The sequence below is a fragment of the Podarcis bocagei genome (genome assembly GCF_964188305.1).
Source record: "Podarcis bocagei genome assembly, chromosome: W".
Taxonomy (NCBI): domain Eukaryota; kingdom Metazoa; phylum Chordata; class Lepidosauria; order Squamata; family Lacertidae; genus Podarcis; species Podarcis bocagei.
The window spans coordinates 81,868,946-81,882,636 of NC_138131.1; the positions used below are offsets into that span (position 1 = coordinate 81,868,946).

At 59.9% G+C, this 13,691-nt stretch overlaps 2 protein-coding genes across 2 annotated transcripts in view; one reads left to right on the forward strand and one right to left on the reverse strand.

Annotated features, from left to right (window-relative positions):
- LOC308578218 (PHD finger protein 1-like) overlaps positions 1–4,081 on the reverse strand; it is a gene marked incomplete at both ends in the record, with an annotated part of 137,424 nt that extends 133,343 nt beyond the window's left edge. The window contains 9 exon segments of the mRNA XM_081178468.1: positions 1,543–1,611; positions 1,707–1,802; positions 1,912–2,060; positions 2,149–2,234; positions 2,333–2,428; positions 2,842–2,923; positions 3,023–3,045; positions 3,048–3,236; positions 3,892–4,081. Coding sequence (XP_081034594.1) covers positions 1,543–1,611; positions 1,707–1,802; positions 1,912–2,060; positions 2,149–2,234; positions 2,333–2,428; positions 2,842–2,923; positions 3,023–3,045; positions 3,048–3,236; positions 3,892–4,081 — 980 coding nt within the window.
- Positions 4,082–4,629: 548 nt separating this feature from the next.
- Positions 4,630–12,850, forward strand: LOC308577947 (carboxy-terminal kinesin 2-like). The gene is made up of 17 exons (XM_081178287.1): positions 4,630–4,674; positions 4,796–4,933; positions 5,088–5,202; positions 5,284–5,349; positions 6,487–6,525; positions 6,628–6,844; positions 6,936–7,134; positions 7,953–8,099; positions 8,179–8,310; positions 8,962–9,078; positions 9,528–9,701; positions 10,109–10,276; positions 11,448–11,586; positions 11,766–11,905; positions 12,236–12,309; positions 12,501–12,576; positions 12,756–12,850. The coding sequence occupies exons 1-17, from the start codon at positions 4,657–4,659 to the stop codon at positions 12,795–12,797; spliced, it is 2,001 nt and encodes a 666-aa protein (XP_081034413.1). The 5' UTR covers positions 4,630–4,656; the 3' UTR covers positions 12,798–12,850.
- The last annotated feature ends 841 nt before the right edge of the window (positions 12,851–13,691 follow it).

Sequence of the window (13,691 nt, forward strand, 5' to 3'; positions counted from 1 at the left end):
CAGTTTCTCTGACATGCATTGCCCTTAATAAATTCCAGCACTCAAATGCTGTGCTGGCATTTGCTACATGCAATAACTGAGAGTTTCTCAAACACAGCATAATTTGGGCACGGGCCCTTTCATCCAGCCGTTTTTTCTCAGCAGAGTCAGTTCTCAAAACCTCAGTTTCAACACAGTCCCATAGTCCATCTCTCCTTAACAACTGCTGCATTTTAATTGACCAACTCAGCCAGTTGCTTTCTGAGAGAAGTTCAAAAGGGATGCCTCCCCCAATATTTACAACTTGGGAAGACTGGAAATCTGCCATCTCTGCTGGTGCTTGCTGAGCCCCTTCTGTGGGGCCTCCAGCAATCTCTCCTGACTCTCTCTTTAGAGTCCAACTGGATGGTCCTGGCTGGCACTCACCGGCTTCTAGCTGCTGCCTCTGTTGACCCTCAAGTCCCGCCTGGCTCTGCAACTGGTGTAGCCGCTCTGTGAGTCGCCTGCTGTGGTCCTCTAGCAGTTCAAACTGTTCCAGTAGCTGACGCTGAGTGCTTTCCTGATCCTCAGATCCTAGCCGCTCCAGCGTCGCTGCAGACAGTTACAGCTTGCCACCAACTGCTCCAACGCACAGCCACTGTCTCCGTACACCACCAGGACTCACCAGCTCTTTGCTGAAATGCTGTTAGTCGTTTTGCACTCTGCACATGCTCAGAAACACTGGGCCCATAACCTGTCAGTGTTTGTAGAAAGCAAAAAAAAGAAGGAAAGGGTTCTGACCTCCCTTTATCTTCTCAGACTCCTTGTCGTCACAAAAAGAGTCCACGGGAATATCCTTGCAGAGTTTTATTCTTAAAAGTCTTTGTGCAAAACATGACTGAATAACTATACACACCAGCACCAACCAACCCAAACACCAGCCACAGCCCAAACTAACATTTCTCACTTATATATACAACTTGGTTCAGACCGCTGAGTCATGCTGACCCAGCTTTATTCGCATTAAAGAAACAGCGGCCGTTTTAGCCGTGACACGTCCACCCTGCGGGGGGGGGGCAGGCGGGAATCCCTCAGCGCAGCCAGCGCAGCCCCCCACCCTCCCGGCCCCCCACTCCCGCCCGGTGCCTCCTGGCCCTTGAGGTGGCGGCTTCCTTCGCTCTGGCGCCAAAACCTCCTTCCCCCTTCTGCTCTCTCTTCGCTTTCCAGATCAGCTGCTGAATTCTGACCGACTTATTCTAAGTGTCCCAATTATCCCAAGCGGAGTATTAGGAAATCAAGTGAGAAGCAGGAAGCTGTTAATTAAAGGGCCCAAGTGGATCCGGATACACTCCAGATGTGGGGTTGTTGTTTTTTTAAGGACCCACCTTCCTTTGGCTCTCTTTAAGCTGCTTTTATATGGAATCACAGTTGGCAGGTACCCCGAGGGTCATCCAGTCCAGCCCCCCAAGATGCAGGGACGTCCTGCCCAACGGGGGCCCCGATCCCGTGACCGAGTCTGGGGCCAGGCCGCTGCATTGCTTTCTTGTGCTCATGCCCCCCTGCCGCCCCAAAGCGCCCCCTCACCATCTCAGGGGGAGACGCCGGACGCTCTCTGGGCCTCCCGTGCAGACGCAGCACTCAAAGACGTAGAACCTGCCGGGTGGAGCCGGGTGTGTGGGGGGTCAGTCACAAGATGCCCTCGCCCTCTGACCCCCACCCTCCCCCCCCCACCCAGGGCTGCCCCTCACCTGTCCCCGTAGAGCAGCGGCTTGCTGAGGCACTGGGTGCAGGCCTCGTGGAACCACTGGGCGCAGCCGCGGCACTGCAGCATCTTCAGGTTCCACCTGAGGCAGAGGGAGAGAGGGGGCCGGTCAGCTGAGCGCCCCCCTCCGGTTCCAGAGGCGCCCTCCCTCCTCCCCACAAGCCCCCCTCTTCCGGGGGGGGCAGACTCACTCTCCGGGGCCCCCGCAGTAGCAGTAGCACTGCTGGCGGTTGGCGAGGTGCTCAGCGTCCCACTCCAGGGTCTTCAGCTGGTAGGGCAGGACCAGTTTCATGCCCAGCATGGCCTTGGCGTAGGGCCCCTTCTTGAGGGCGCCGCCCCGCTGCAGAAGGAGGAAAGCCGTGGGGCAGAGTCAGTGCGCGGGGCTGGGACAGAGGACCTCGGGGGGGGGCAGAGGAGACCACACTTACCTTGGTGGCCACAGCAAAGACACACTGCCGGCACGTCCAGGCCCCATCGCTCTGCACCCGGGGCAGGTGGCATTCCTGGTGGTAGGCTGCGGGGGGGGGGAGAGGAAGGAGGGTCATCAGTGGGGCAGTGGGGGGGAGAACGGGGAACCAGGGGCAGCTTGTGGGGCTCCTTTGGCGGACTCACCGTGGCTGCATTTCTCACACCGCACCAGCCGGTTGTCTGGGCTCACGGCCTCCGAGTGGCACACGCAGCAGGACTGCTCCTCCCCAGGCACAGCCGCTAGGAGAAAAGGCAGGGGGGGGCGTGAGGGGCCAGTCCCCCCCCAGGGCAGCTGGGTTCCTGCCCCAAGAGCCTCAGGAGCAAGATAGACTGCCTCTGGAGGTGGAGGCTCCATCGGGAGATAAGAAGTGTCTTCTGGATGGGATCCTCTGATCCAGCCCCCCCGCCTCACCCTGGGGAGCCAGGGAATGCCCCCCCCAAAAAAAGCGGCTTCCAGGAACCGGCCCTTCAGAACCACTGATATCTCGGCAGTGGGAGGGAGTTCCACAGGTGAACTCTGCACTGGGGTCATCCCTACAGAACAAGGCGGGGGGTGGGGGGGTGGGGAGCAGCCAGGCCTGCAGGGGGCGGAGACTGGGGGGGGACCCCAAAGTGGGGGGGGGTGGGGGTGGGGGGCTTCACTGCCCACTGACCTGGGTTGATGTCCTTCCAGAGCACGAGGAACTGGGAGTCGTCCTCAAACTGCACCAGGCACACCTGCCGGAGGGGGTCCACCTGCGGGGGGGGGCGGAGGGGGTGAGCAGAGACCCCCAGCCGGGGGGGGACGGGGGCGGACCCCCCTGCCCCCCCCCGAGGGGAGGGGCAGCCACTGACCTTCTTGATGGTGCCCAGGTAGAGGTCCAGCGCGCCAGGACATCCTGGCCCTCCCAGAAGCGGGGCCAGCCGGGCGAGGGGGGCGCCCCTCCGCTGCCGGCCGCCGGCCGCTTCCAGGGCCCCGAGGTCAGGCGGGCGCTGGTCCGGGTCAGGCGGGCCGAGGCGGGGGAGGGGCGGGGGGCGCCCCCTTGCCGGCTCCGCTCTGGGGGTCCCTCTCGCCGCGGGGGGGGCGGGGGGTCTCAGGGGCGGCGGAGCGGGACCCTCGGCGGCTCCAGCCTCCCGCCGAGCGCCAGTGACGCAGCAGCCGGAGCGGGGGGCCGCCAGGGGGGATGCCGAGGGCCGGGCGGCCCAGCCCCCCCCCCAGCGCCCCCACCCGGGCCCGCCACGCCCCCGCCGGGCTGGGGGGGGCAGCGGGGGAAAGACCGTGGCAGCGCCCGGGGGTCCCCCCAATGCCAGGACCCCCCGGCCCCCCTCCAAGGGGATCGCCCCGCTGCAGCGTCCCTGTGTGCCCCCCCTGCCTCAGGCCCCCCCCGATCCCCCTTCATGGGGGGGAGGGGAAAGGGGCCAGGGTCACTCGGGGTCCCCCCCTCCAGGCCCCGCCCCACCTGCGCAGAGGGGCAGGCGGGTGTTCAACGGGGGAAGCTGCTGCCCCGGTGGCCAAGGCGCGCTCCGCCGGCCTCCCCCGGGGGGCCCCTCCCGTTTGTTTATTGATCTCCCTAGACATTGATCTCTCTCCCCCTAGATCTCCCTGGCCCCGCCCCTCCGGCGCAGGCCCCGCCCCCGCCCGCCCCCCCGCCCGCTCCCTGCGCGCCGCGGCCGTTGCCAGGGAGGGGCGGGGCCGCCTGCGGCACGCGCGCGCGTGCACTCACGCTCGCCCTCCCGCCGACGCTCCTTCCGGCGGAGGCGGGCTCGCGGCGCGCGTGCGCAGTGCGTCCTCCGCTCGGGCCGTGCGCCAAGGAGGGACTTGGGGGCGGAGCCGTGGGCGTAAGACGAAGAGGGCGGGTCCGGCCCGCGCGACGGGCGGCGCGGATTGGTCTCCTCCTCTCGCCGCCTGGCCATTGGCTGCCGGGCGGCGCCGCGGAGGAGGACGGGAGCTGTCCGTTTAAATCGACGGCGTTTGGGTCGGAGAGGGAGACGGAGGGCGAGGCGGAGGAGCCGGAGGGGCGCCGGTGAGGCCTCGGGGCGCGGGCAGAGGGCAGAGGGGCCCCTTCCTCGGGCGGGAGGGAGGGGGGACCAGCCAAGCCCCAGCAGATCGGGGGGAGGCGGCCTGAGGCCCGCGGGCGGATCCGGCCCCCGTCGCCTTCTCCCTCCGGCCCGCGGAGGGCCCGGCAATCAGCGCCCTTGGACATGCGCAGAAGGTGTCCTTTCCTTGAAAAGGCATCTCTGGCTTCTTTGCGGGGCAGAGGAATTCGCTCTCTTCCCCCCCCTCCCCGTGTAGTCCGGCCCCCCCAGGGCCTGCGGGACAGCGGACCGGCCCCCTGCGGGAAAGGGTTGCTGCCTCCCGGCCCAGAGGCAGCCTATCTCGGTGCTGGGGGCCATTTGGACTAGCCGGGCCTCCTTTGACCTTGCAGGCTGGGCTTCATTTCCTTACTGGCCTCCCACTGGCTTCTCCCCGAAGGCCTTGCCTGGAGCTGATGGATGGTCCACCTCCCGTGAGTCCCTTTCGGGGGCCGGGGGGGCGCCTCTCTCTTGCCTGCCTCGGCCTTCGACTCCCCCCCCCCTCCACCCTGCTTCTGAGATGCTTCATTAAATGAACTCAGCGGCCTTCCTCAGTTGCCACTCCGGGAGCAGAAGATGAACTCTGAGGGGAAAAGTTTCCTGCTGCCGAAAGGCCCCTCCCGGCTCCCTGTGTCTGCGCTGCACCTCAAGCGCCCGGCCAGCGATGAGAATGAGCCCCCCAAGGTGGACCGGGTGAGTTCCCAAGCCCCTCCCTTCTGCAGCATGGGGGGGGGTGCGAATGGGGCGTTGCCATTTCCAGCAGAGAGGGACGTGGAATAGGACCGGTGAGGGGGCATCCAGCCTGGCCCTGGAGAATAACAAGCGGCTGCCCTTTCCTTCCTCCCAGAAACGGGCTCGGGCTCCCCTGGACCCTACCAAGCAGGGAGGACCTGTGACAGCAGCCCCCTCCGTTCCGAAGCCTCCGCCAGCGGCCCCTGCGCTCCGAGGCCACCGCCAGGCCGGTAAGCTCAGGTCGGGGGGGGGGGCGGGGCAGAACCTGGGGAGCCCTTCTGGACTTTGCTGTAACACCGCTTTCTTGGCAGGGGGGCGCCGCCGCTCGAGCACTCGGACCCAGGCGACTGCGGGTGTGGCAGGGCCGTCCACCACAGGTAGGCAGCGGGCTGCAGAAGCGTCCCTGTTAAGGGTGCCATATCGTACCTGTAAGGAATTGATCATTTAGAGGAGCAGCACCCATCGTGTTATTTTTCAAAAATATTATAAATATTGTTGTATTGATTTCCATTACAGTGGTACCTTGCTTCTCAAACGGCTTAGTTGTTGAACAAATTGGCTCCTGAACGCTGGAAACTTGGAAGTAAGCTTTCCAGTTTGCGAACGTTTTTTAGAAGCTGAACATCCGACACAGCTTCCGAATGAGTGCAGGATGCTCCTGCAGCCAGTCGGAAGCCGTCCCTTGGTTTGCGAATGGTTTCTGGAGTCTTGGACTCCAGGAACGGATGAAGTTTGAGAACCAAGCCACCTCTGTATAAAAAACAATGGCATTGCATAGCTAACCTATGGAACTTCCTCCCACAGGAGGTAGTGATAGCTACTAACTTGGATGGCTTTACAAGAGGATTAAACAGATGCACATCCGAGAGGGCAATCAGTGGCTACTAGCCGTGATGTCTGTGCTCTGCTTCTATGGCTGGAGGCAGAAATTCTTCTGGATACCTGTTGCTGGAAGCCACAAAGGGGGAGAGGGCTCTTGGACTTGAATCCTGCTCTCTGGTTTCCCACAGGAAACTGTTTGGCCACTGAGAACAGGATGCTGGGCTAGACAGGCCCCCTTGGGCCTGATCCAGTTATGTTCTTACAACACCAGGCAGCTATCTTTGCTGGACTCTTTTTGGCACCTGCTGAAGCCATTTTAGTTTTTTCAAGCTGATTCAGATGTGTAGAATGTGGGTTCCCCGTAATCCTGCATCTGGTGCCCCTTTAACTTGTGTGCATTCAGTGTAGGAAACAATATAAAAAGTTTGGAGAGGGGCTGGGGAAAATGCTCTGGCAATCCTGCCCACCATTAAATCCAGCATATTTCAGCTATACGTGATTTTGACTTTAGGCGCAATCCGTGGAAGGGAACCCCCACATATGTTGCTTTAATCTGTCTTGAGTTCCTTGCTGATTTTATGTTTTGAAGTATTACTATTGTTTGGAGATGTTTCATGAAGCAACGGAGGGGAGACAGGGTCCCCTTGGGAATCCTTTCACTGCTTCATGTCTCGTTCCTTGTTTCCCAGCAGGATCCCGTCGGACGGTGGCTGCGGCAGCCCCTAAGCCAGGTAAGGTCTAGAGAAGGGAGGGAGGTGCCCCCCCCCGTGCCATCCTTGAGCCGCCACCGGGACCCTCACACTGTCCTCTCTCTCTCCCTCTCCCCTTGGCAGCCGCTGCTCCTGCCGCTGCTGGCGGGGGTGAGAAGAAGCGGGCCCCCTGGGACTTGAAGGGGCAAGTGAGCGACTTGCGGGCCAAAGGGGGGACCTACAAGGAGAAGGCCCAGGGGCTGGCCGGGGAGAATGAGGCCCTGAGGCATCAGCTGAGCCAGCTGGAGGGGGAGCTGAAGCAGGCGACGGCCCGCAACCAGCAGCTGGAGGGGCAGAACAGGTGAGCGAGCAGCAGCCTGAGAAGGGCATGGCGGGCTCCGTCTGCTCCTCCTGCAGCAGGACCTGACCTCTGCCCTACCCTCTCTTGGCAGTGCCCTGGCCTTGGAGCTGCAGACCTGCCAAGCGCAGGCCACAGAGAGCCGGCAGAGGGTGGAGCAGCTGGTGAAGCAGGAGCAGCAGCTGGAGGAGACCGTCAAGAGCCAGAGCCAGACGATCCAGGAGCTGGAAACCGCTGGCCGCAAAGCCAGGGAGGCCAAGGAGGATTTGGCTGCCCAGCTGGAGGCCAGAGAGGTGAGGGGGGGGGGCTGGGGACCCTTCCACCCGCCCTTGAATGGTGATTGGAATCCCAAGGTGAGGCGAGGAATCCTTGGGACTAGCCAACATCCGCTTGTGACGCCTGCATTCCAGCGGGTTGGACTAGATGTCCCGTAGGTACCCTTCTGATTCCACAATGCCAGACTCAAGATCACAGTTAAGGGTCCTCAGCCCCAGAAAAGAGAGCTAGATACCTTAAAAAATGTTTTTTTAAAAAAATTATTAAATATTTTCAACATATAATACAAACCAAACTAGTTTTAAAAAAGATAATAAGATGAGAGAAAGATGTTGCAAACACTCTTGGAAAACAAGAATTTTTTAATAAAAGATAATAAGAAATACAGAAAAAAGCAATAAAAGGTGGGAAGATAAGGAGAAAAAGCAAGAAAATAAATAAAAATCACAACAGTAATAGTAATAATCGCAATAAAACACAAAATTTTATGTGTCTAGCCCTCTATCATAATTATATCTTAATCTTCAATCCCCCCCATACAGAGAAGTGTATCCCTCTCGGCTCTCGCTGGAAGCGCTTCCCTTCTCCTCAGCCTCACACCCTGTTTCTCACACAAGTCCCTTTTCTATCCATCGCAAGAGGGCCCTAGATATCTGTCTGGGGGAAGTGCTAACCTCTGCTGTGTCTGTTCCTGCTGGTGCTTTTCCTTTCCCAGCTGAGGAAGCCTGCATTTGCCGCCTCCTCCCTGAATTGTTGCCTGGCTGAGAGGGCGGGTGGGCGGCTCTGGGTTTGAGGTGGCCCGTCCCTCACTGGCCCTGGGGTTTCTCTGACGCAGGCGGAACTGCGCCTGGCGCAGGAGAGCCTGGCCCGGCGGGCGCAGGAGAATGAGGCGCTGGCAGCACACAAGGCCCAGCTGGAGCAGAAGCAGCACGAGTCGGAGATGGAGCGGCGCTCCCTGCACAACGCCGTCCAGGAGCTGAAGGTGGGCCGGTGGTGGTGGGGGGCTGGCACTGGGGGACCCTTTGTGGGGCTGGGTGCTGACGACTCCCCGCTCCCTCCAGGGCAACATCCGTGTCTTCTGCCGCGTGCGCCCCCTGCTGAGCAGCGAGAAGGAGGCCCAGAAACAGGGGGTGAGCCACCTCCGCTTCCCGCCAGACAACAGCAAGAGCCTGGTCTTATCCAAGGCGGAGGAGGTCAGTCTGGGGGTGGGGGGACAAGGCGGTTGTCGAAGTCTTGGTGGCATCTTGGGCTGTCACAGTTGCCAGGGGACGTCAGGAAGTCTCCACCTGCCGCAAAGCCTGCCGAGAGCCAGTGTGGGGTAGTGCTTAAGAGCGGTGGCCTCGTAATCTGGGGAACCGGGTTCGCATCTCCGCTCCTCCACATGCAGCTGCTGGGTGACCTTGGGCCAGTCGCACTTCTTGAAGTCTCTCAGCCCCACTCACCTCATAGAGTGTTTGTTGTGGGGGAGGAAGGGAAAGGAGAACGTTAGCCACTTTGAGACTCCTTTGGGTAATGATAAAGCGGGATATCAAATCCAAACTCTTCTTCTTCTTCAAATAAGCCAGTGTTGTTCCTGCAATGACCTTTGCAGGAGCAGGAGAAACCCAAATGTTGATGGCCGGCCCAAGGCCAACAGACCCAATGCCAGCTGGAGGATATGTGTGTGTGTGCGAGAGAGAGCATTGTGGCCCCGGGAGAGCTGGCCAAGGGGGAACGCGGCCCCTGTCACCACTTAGTCGGTAGAGGCTCATAATCTCAGAGTTGTGGGTTCAAGTCTTGCTTGGGGGTGGACTAGATGAGCCTCGTGGGTCTTCCAACTCTGCAATTCTTTGATTCTCTGCCAGTCCCACGTTGGTCGGGAGCGAAAAGAGGACATTGTCTATGAGTTCAACTTTGACCAGGTCTTCCCTCCGTCCAGCTCCCAGGAGGAGGTCTTTGAGGAGATCTCTCTGCTTGTGCAGGTAAGGAAAAGCATATTATTCTGTCAACCACCCTGAAGAGCACATAAATCAATCAAATAAATATATAGAATAAATACATTAAGGGGGGAAGCGGCCCAGTTCTTCTAGTTTGTTATTATGTTGAGCATGGTACAGTCGTATCTTGGCCCTCAAACACCTTGGTACTCGTACACTTTGGCCCCTGAACGCTGAAAACCTGGAAGTAAGTGTTCCAACTCCCCAACATTCTTTGGCAGCCTTAGTTTTTGAACGGACTCGGTTCGACAACCAAGGTGCCACTGTATGATGATGATGATCGTGAGGATGATTCCCTGGCTGATTTGGCTGGTTTGTCCTGTGAGTCGTGGCTGAAGGATGGTCTGGAAATTCCACATAGGGCGGCTCTCCCCCTCCGGGGGCAGGTGGGGTCTGGTGGACGCCAGCCTGACGGCTTCCCTTCCTCCCCGCAGTCGGCCTTGGACGGCTACCACGTCTGCATCTTTGCCTACGGGCAGACGGGGAGCGGCAAGACGTACACCATGGAGGGCCCCGACTGCCAGGACCCTTCCACGGCCGGCATGATCCCCCGCGCAGTGCAGCAGATCTTCAGGAAAGCCCGGGAGATGGAGGCCAAAGGCTGGAAGGTGGGGGCAGAGAGGGAAAGCGGATGCAGGTGTCCAAAGGGGGTGGAGACCCCCGCTGCATTCACTCGCCATGCTGCAATTGCCAGGGGGGTTTCGCACTGGGCTTGGGAGCTCCCAGAGAGGGCGCTGGTGAGAGAGGGCTGCCTCCTTCACCCTCACCCACCCCACAGGATGGTGAGACCGCCAGTGTTTTTCTGCAGGGCCTTCCGTTCAGCCTCACAAGATCCCCTGAACACCCGAGGGCTGGCCTGTCTGAACTCCTGGGCCTCACCTTTGGAAGCCTCCTCTTGGAATAGCCATGCCAGTTGGTCCCCGAGTCTGAGCTGGGAGCGATGTGCTGGCTGGGCACGCGCCACCCCAGCCGCCTTCCCTGGTCTGATCCTGCCCCTCTGCCTGTCTCCTCCCAGTACCATTTCACTGCCAACTTCCTGGAGATCTACAATGAGTCTCTGCGGGACCTGCTGGTGTTGCGCCCTGAGCAGGGCTCTGAGCTGGAGATCCGGCGAGTGAGCCAATGCACGGAGGAGCTGCACGTTCCCAACCTCTGCTACGTCCCCGTTGCTTCGGAGCAAGAGGTACCGCGGTGGGGGGGGGGCAGCTGTCTGTCTGGGATTTTCCTGGGGGGTTCCAGCGGTGCAGGGGGTCGGGTAGATGACCCTTGGGGGTCCCCTTCCAACACTACTCTTCTCCCGCTCTCTGCACTGTGTCCGGCCACCAGCCTGCTTGCAAGGGGTGGAGGAGAGGCAGAAGCCAGAGAACCAGCCCCATTGTGACCCGTTTTAGGGCCTTGGTCTGGGGACAAGGCAGCCAGAGTGTGTCTGCATCCAAAGCCTCTGAGGGGAGGAGCAGAGGGAGGAATCTGGGGTTGGGCTAGATGACCCTGGGGGCTCCCCTCCGACTGTGCCGTTCTCTGAGAGGCTTCTGCATGAAGGCCTGAGCCATCCTGCCTGTCTGGAGAGCTCAGATCACCTGGGTCTTGGCCCCTCGGCTCCTTATGGGGCTTCTGCCTGCCCTAGAGTTCCCAGAGGAAGAACTCCCCCCCCCCATGCTTCCCTTTCTATTTGCAGGCAATGGTAGAAACTCCAGTGTAGAGGCTAGGCACCAAGCGGCTCCTTAAACCAAGCTTAAACTCACCCAAATGGGATGTCTCGTTGCCATTTTGGGGCCAGGCGTTCTAAAGTCTTATTTTTCAAATGATGGCCTGACTGACTGACTGATTCTCAGTTAAACATCTGGCCAGTTCAGATGACCACCTTGAGCTGGGATTGGGGCAGTCCACATATCTTGGCCTATTCCAACTTCTCTTTCTTAACTGTACATTCAGAATATAAGAATATTCTTTGCAGCTGAGCGTGGGGCAGTGGGGGCAGCGGGGGAGTGAAGTCAGGTGAGAACAAGGAGCTGCCATTGTTCACTGCTCCTGCTCAGGCTGCTGAGAGAAACCGTTTTGGTTCCTGATACTCATTCTGATTGTGTAACGGATAGAATTCTATAGGACGAGGTCCTCGTGTGTGGAAAGAGTCTTGCTCCGAGGATTCCCAGGCTTCCCCTCCAGGCGGTGATGTCCAACGCCATCGGGCGCCCGGGCATCTCAGTCTGGTCGCAAGTAGCCAATAGCCGGGGGGGGGGGAATGTGCCCGGCTAGCCTCTTCACGCTGTTTGCCTGGGGCTGGCTAGGGCCAGAGGATCTCTGGGGTCCCTTCCGACCGCCATTCTCCGCCTCCTGCCCCCCGCTTGCCCCTTCAGGTCCTGAAGCTGCTCCAGAGAGCCAAAGCCAACCGCTCGGTGGCCAAGACGAATCTCAACGAGCGCTCTTCCCGCAGCCACAGCCTCTTCCAGCTGCGCATCGAGGGCCACAACCCCAACCGGGAGCTGCACACCTCCTGTGAGTGTGGCCGGCCCCACGACCCCCTTCGCCGGAGGCCTCTGTCCCTGCCCTGGCCCAGAGGCGCTCCCTTGCTCTCCCTCCTCTTCTAGGCCAGGCCCTCTGTGGGTCCCTGGTCCCCAGCACCCCCCCCCTTCTCCCTCCACCCTCACCCCTCCTTTGTCCCCCCCCCCCCGCAGCCGTGCTGAGCTTGGTGGACCTGGCTGGCAGTGAGCGCCTGGACAGGTCCCTCTCCACCGGCGACCGCCTCAAGGAGACCCAGGCCATCAACAGCAGCCTCTCCAACCTGGGCCTGGTCATCACCGCCCTCAGCAACAAGGTAGGCGGGAGAGGGGGGTCGCGTGTGCCTCCGGGGGGGGGGGAGTCCTGGCCAGCCATGGGGCAGCCCTTTGCAGCCCCACAGCCCGCCTCCCGCAGTGCGCTGGTCTTCTGCGAGGGTGAGGATGTGGCGTCCAGCACTGTCTCACGTGTGGGGTGCCCACCTATCGGGGGCTCTAGAGCTGTGATTCCTTCCAACTCTACAATTCAATCGGGAATGGGACAGCCTCATGATGCTGGCGGAACCGGCCTGCCCTAAGTGGGGAGGAGGGTCCCCACACATTTCCCCCTCCTGCACCCATCCTTGTCCGCTTCCTTTGCCCCCTTGCAGGAGGCCCATGTGCCCTACCGGAACAGCAAGCTGACCTACCTCCTCCAGAACTCCTTAGGCGGCAATTCCAAGATGTGAGTCGGCAAGGAGGGAGTTGATGGCTCCCCCTCCCCTTTGAGGCCTGGTCTGCGCTGTCCTGCCAGGAACGCAGGGGGTTGGGCTAGATGACCCCTTTCAACCCAGAGGTCTCTGACAGGGGGGCCATGCACCCCCCTTGAGGCAGCCTCTGTTTCTCCTCACCCTCTCCTCTGGCCTTTCCCCCCAGGCTGATGTTTGTTAACATCTCGCCCTCGGAGGAGAACTTTGCCGAGTCCCTCAATTCCCTTCGCTTTGCCAGAAAGGTAAGTGGCTGCAGCATCCGGCTGGGGGGGGGGCGGGGGTGTCCCTTTCTCTGGGCTGCTTGCAGAATCTCCTCTGCGGAAGGGGCATCCTGACCGCAGCTGGATGGAGGAGGTGGCGGCAGCAGCAGCTGTGGGGACCAGTTTCTGGCCCCCCAAATCTGCCCGGTCTTGCCTTGCAGGTCAATGACTGTGTCATTGGCACAGCATCAAAGCGGAAGTGAGGGCGGCGGAGGCGGCTGGTCTTTCTGCGTCTCGGATAGCGACTCCCATTCTTACTCTTTTGTCTTCTAAAGTCATGATACTTTTTTTGTAATAAATGTTTATATTTCTGCATTTATATTCTGAAATTTTCTTCTTCCACTGCTGAATTTGGCTTTTTCTGCTGTCTTCCTCCGGTGAGCTGCGTGCCCAGGCTCCACTTCAGGGCGTCTCCTCCCTCTCAAGCCTCCCTGCCCTTTCGTTGGCAGCAGTGCAGTGGCCTGTGTGGTGTAGTGGTTAAGAGCAGTGGACTCGTAATCTGGGGAACCGGGTTCATGTCTCCGCTCCTCCACATGCAGCTGCTGGGTGACCTTGGGCCAGTCACCCTTCTCTGAAGTCTCTCAGCCCCACTCACCTCACAGAGGGTTTCTGGTGGGGGAGGAAGGGAAAGGAGATTGTTAGCCACTTTGAGACTCCTTCTGGTAGTGATAAAGCAGGATATCAAATCCAAACTCCTCCTCTTCCTCCCCCTCTTCTTCTTCTTCTTCTTCTTCTTCTTCTTCTTCTTCTTCTTCTTCTTCTTCAGGGGTAAGGGAAATAGGTGGCTTGAGCTTGAGTTTGGCCCTTCTGGAAAGGAGCCTGTGGCAACGGGAGGACTTTAACTGTGGCTGAGGCAGGAAAGCCTTGTAGGTAACCGTAAGACCCTTGTGGTCAGAGGAGGCTTCAAGGGCTCTCAGCAACCAACTCTTGCATGATGTGGCTTTGCTAGCAAGGCCAAAACATGCAGAAATGGCCCGCCAGGAAAGATGGGCTACTCCTGTTGAACTCCTTCCTGCAAAAAGCTGCCACAGCACCTCGCCAGAGACTCCTGAACAGGCTATTATGTTCTTATGTACGAAGAGATAAAAGTTTAGCTG

Coding starts and splice junctions, on each gene's coding strand:
- LOC308577947 (XM_081178287.1), top strand. Junction 5,203..5,283: donor CCGAGGCCACCGCCAGGCCG/GTAAGCTCAGGT, acceptor CTTTCTTGGCAG/GGGGGCGCCGCCGCTCGAGC. Junction 8,311..8,961: donor TCTTATCCAAGGCGGAGGAG/GTCAGTCTGGGG, acceptor ATTCTCTGCCAG/TCCCACGTTGGTCGGGAGCG.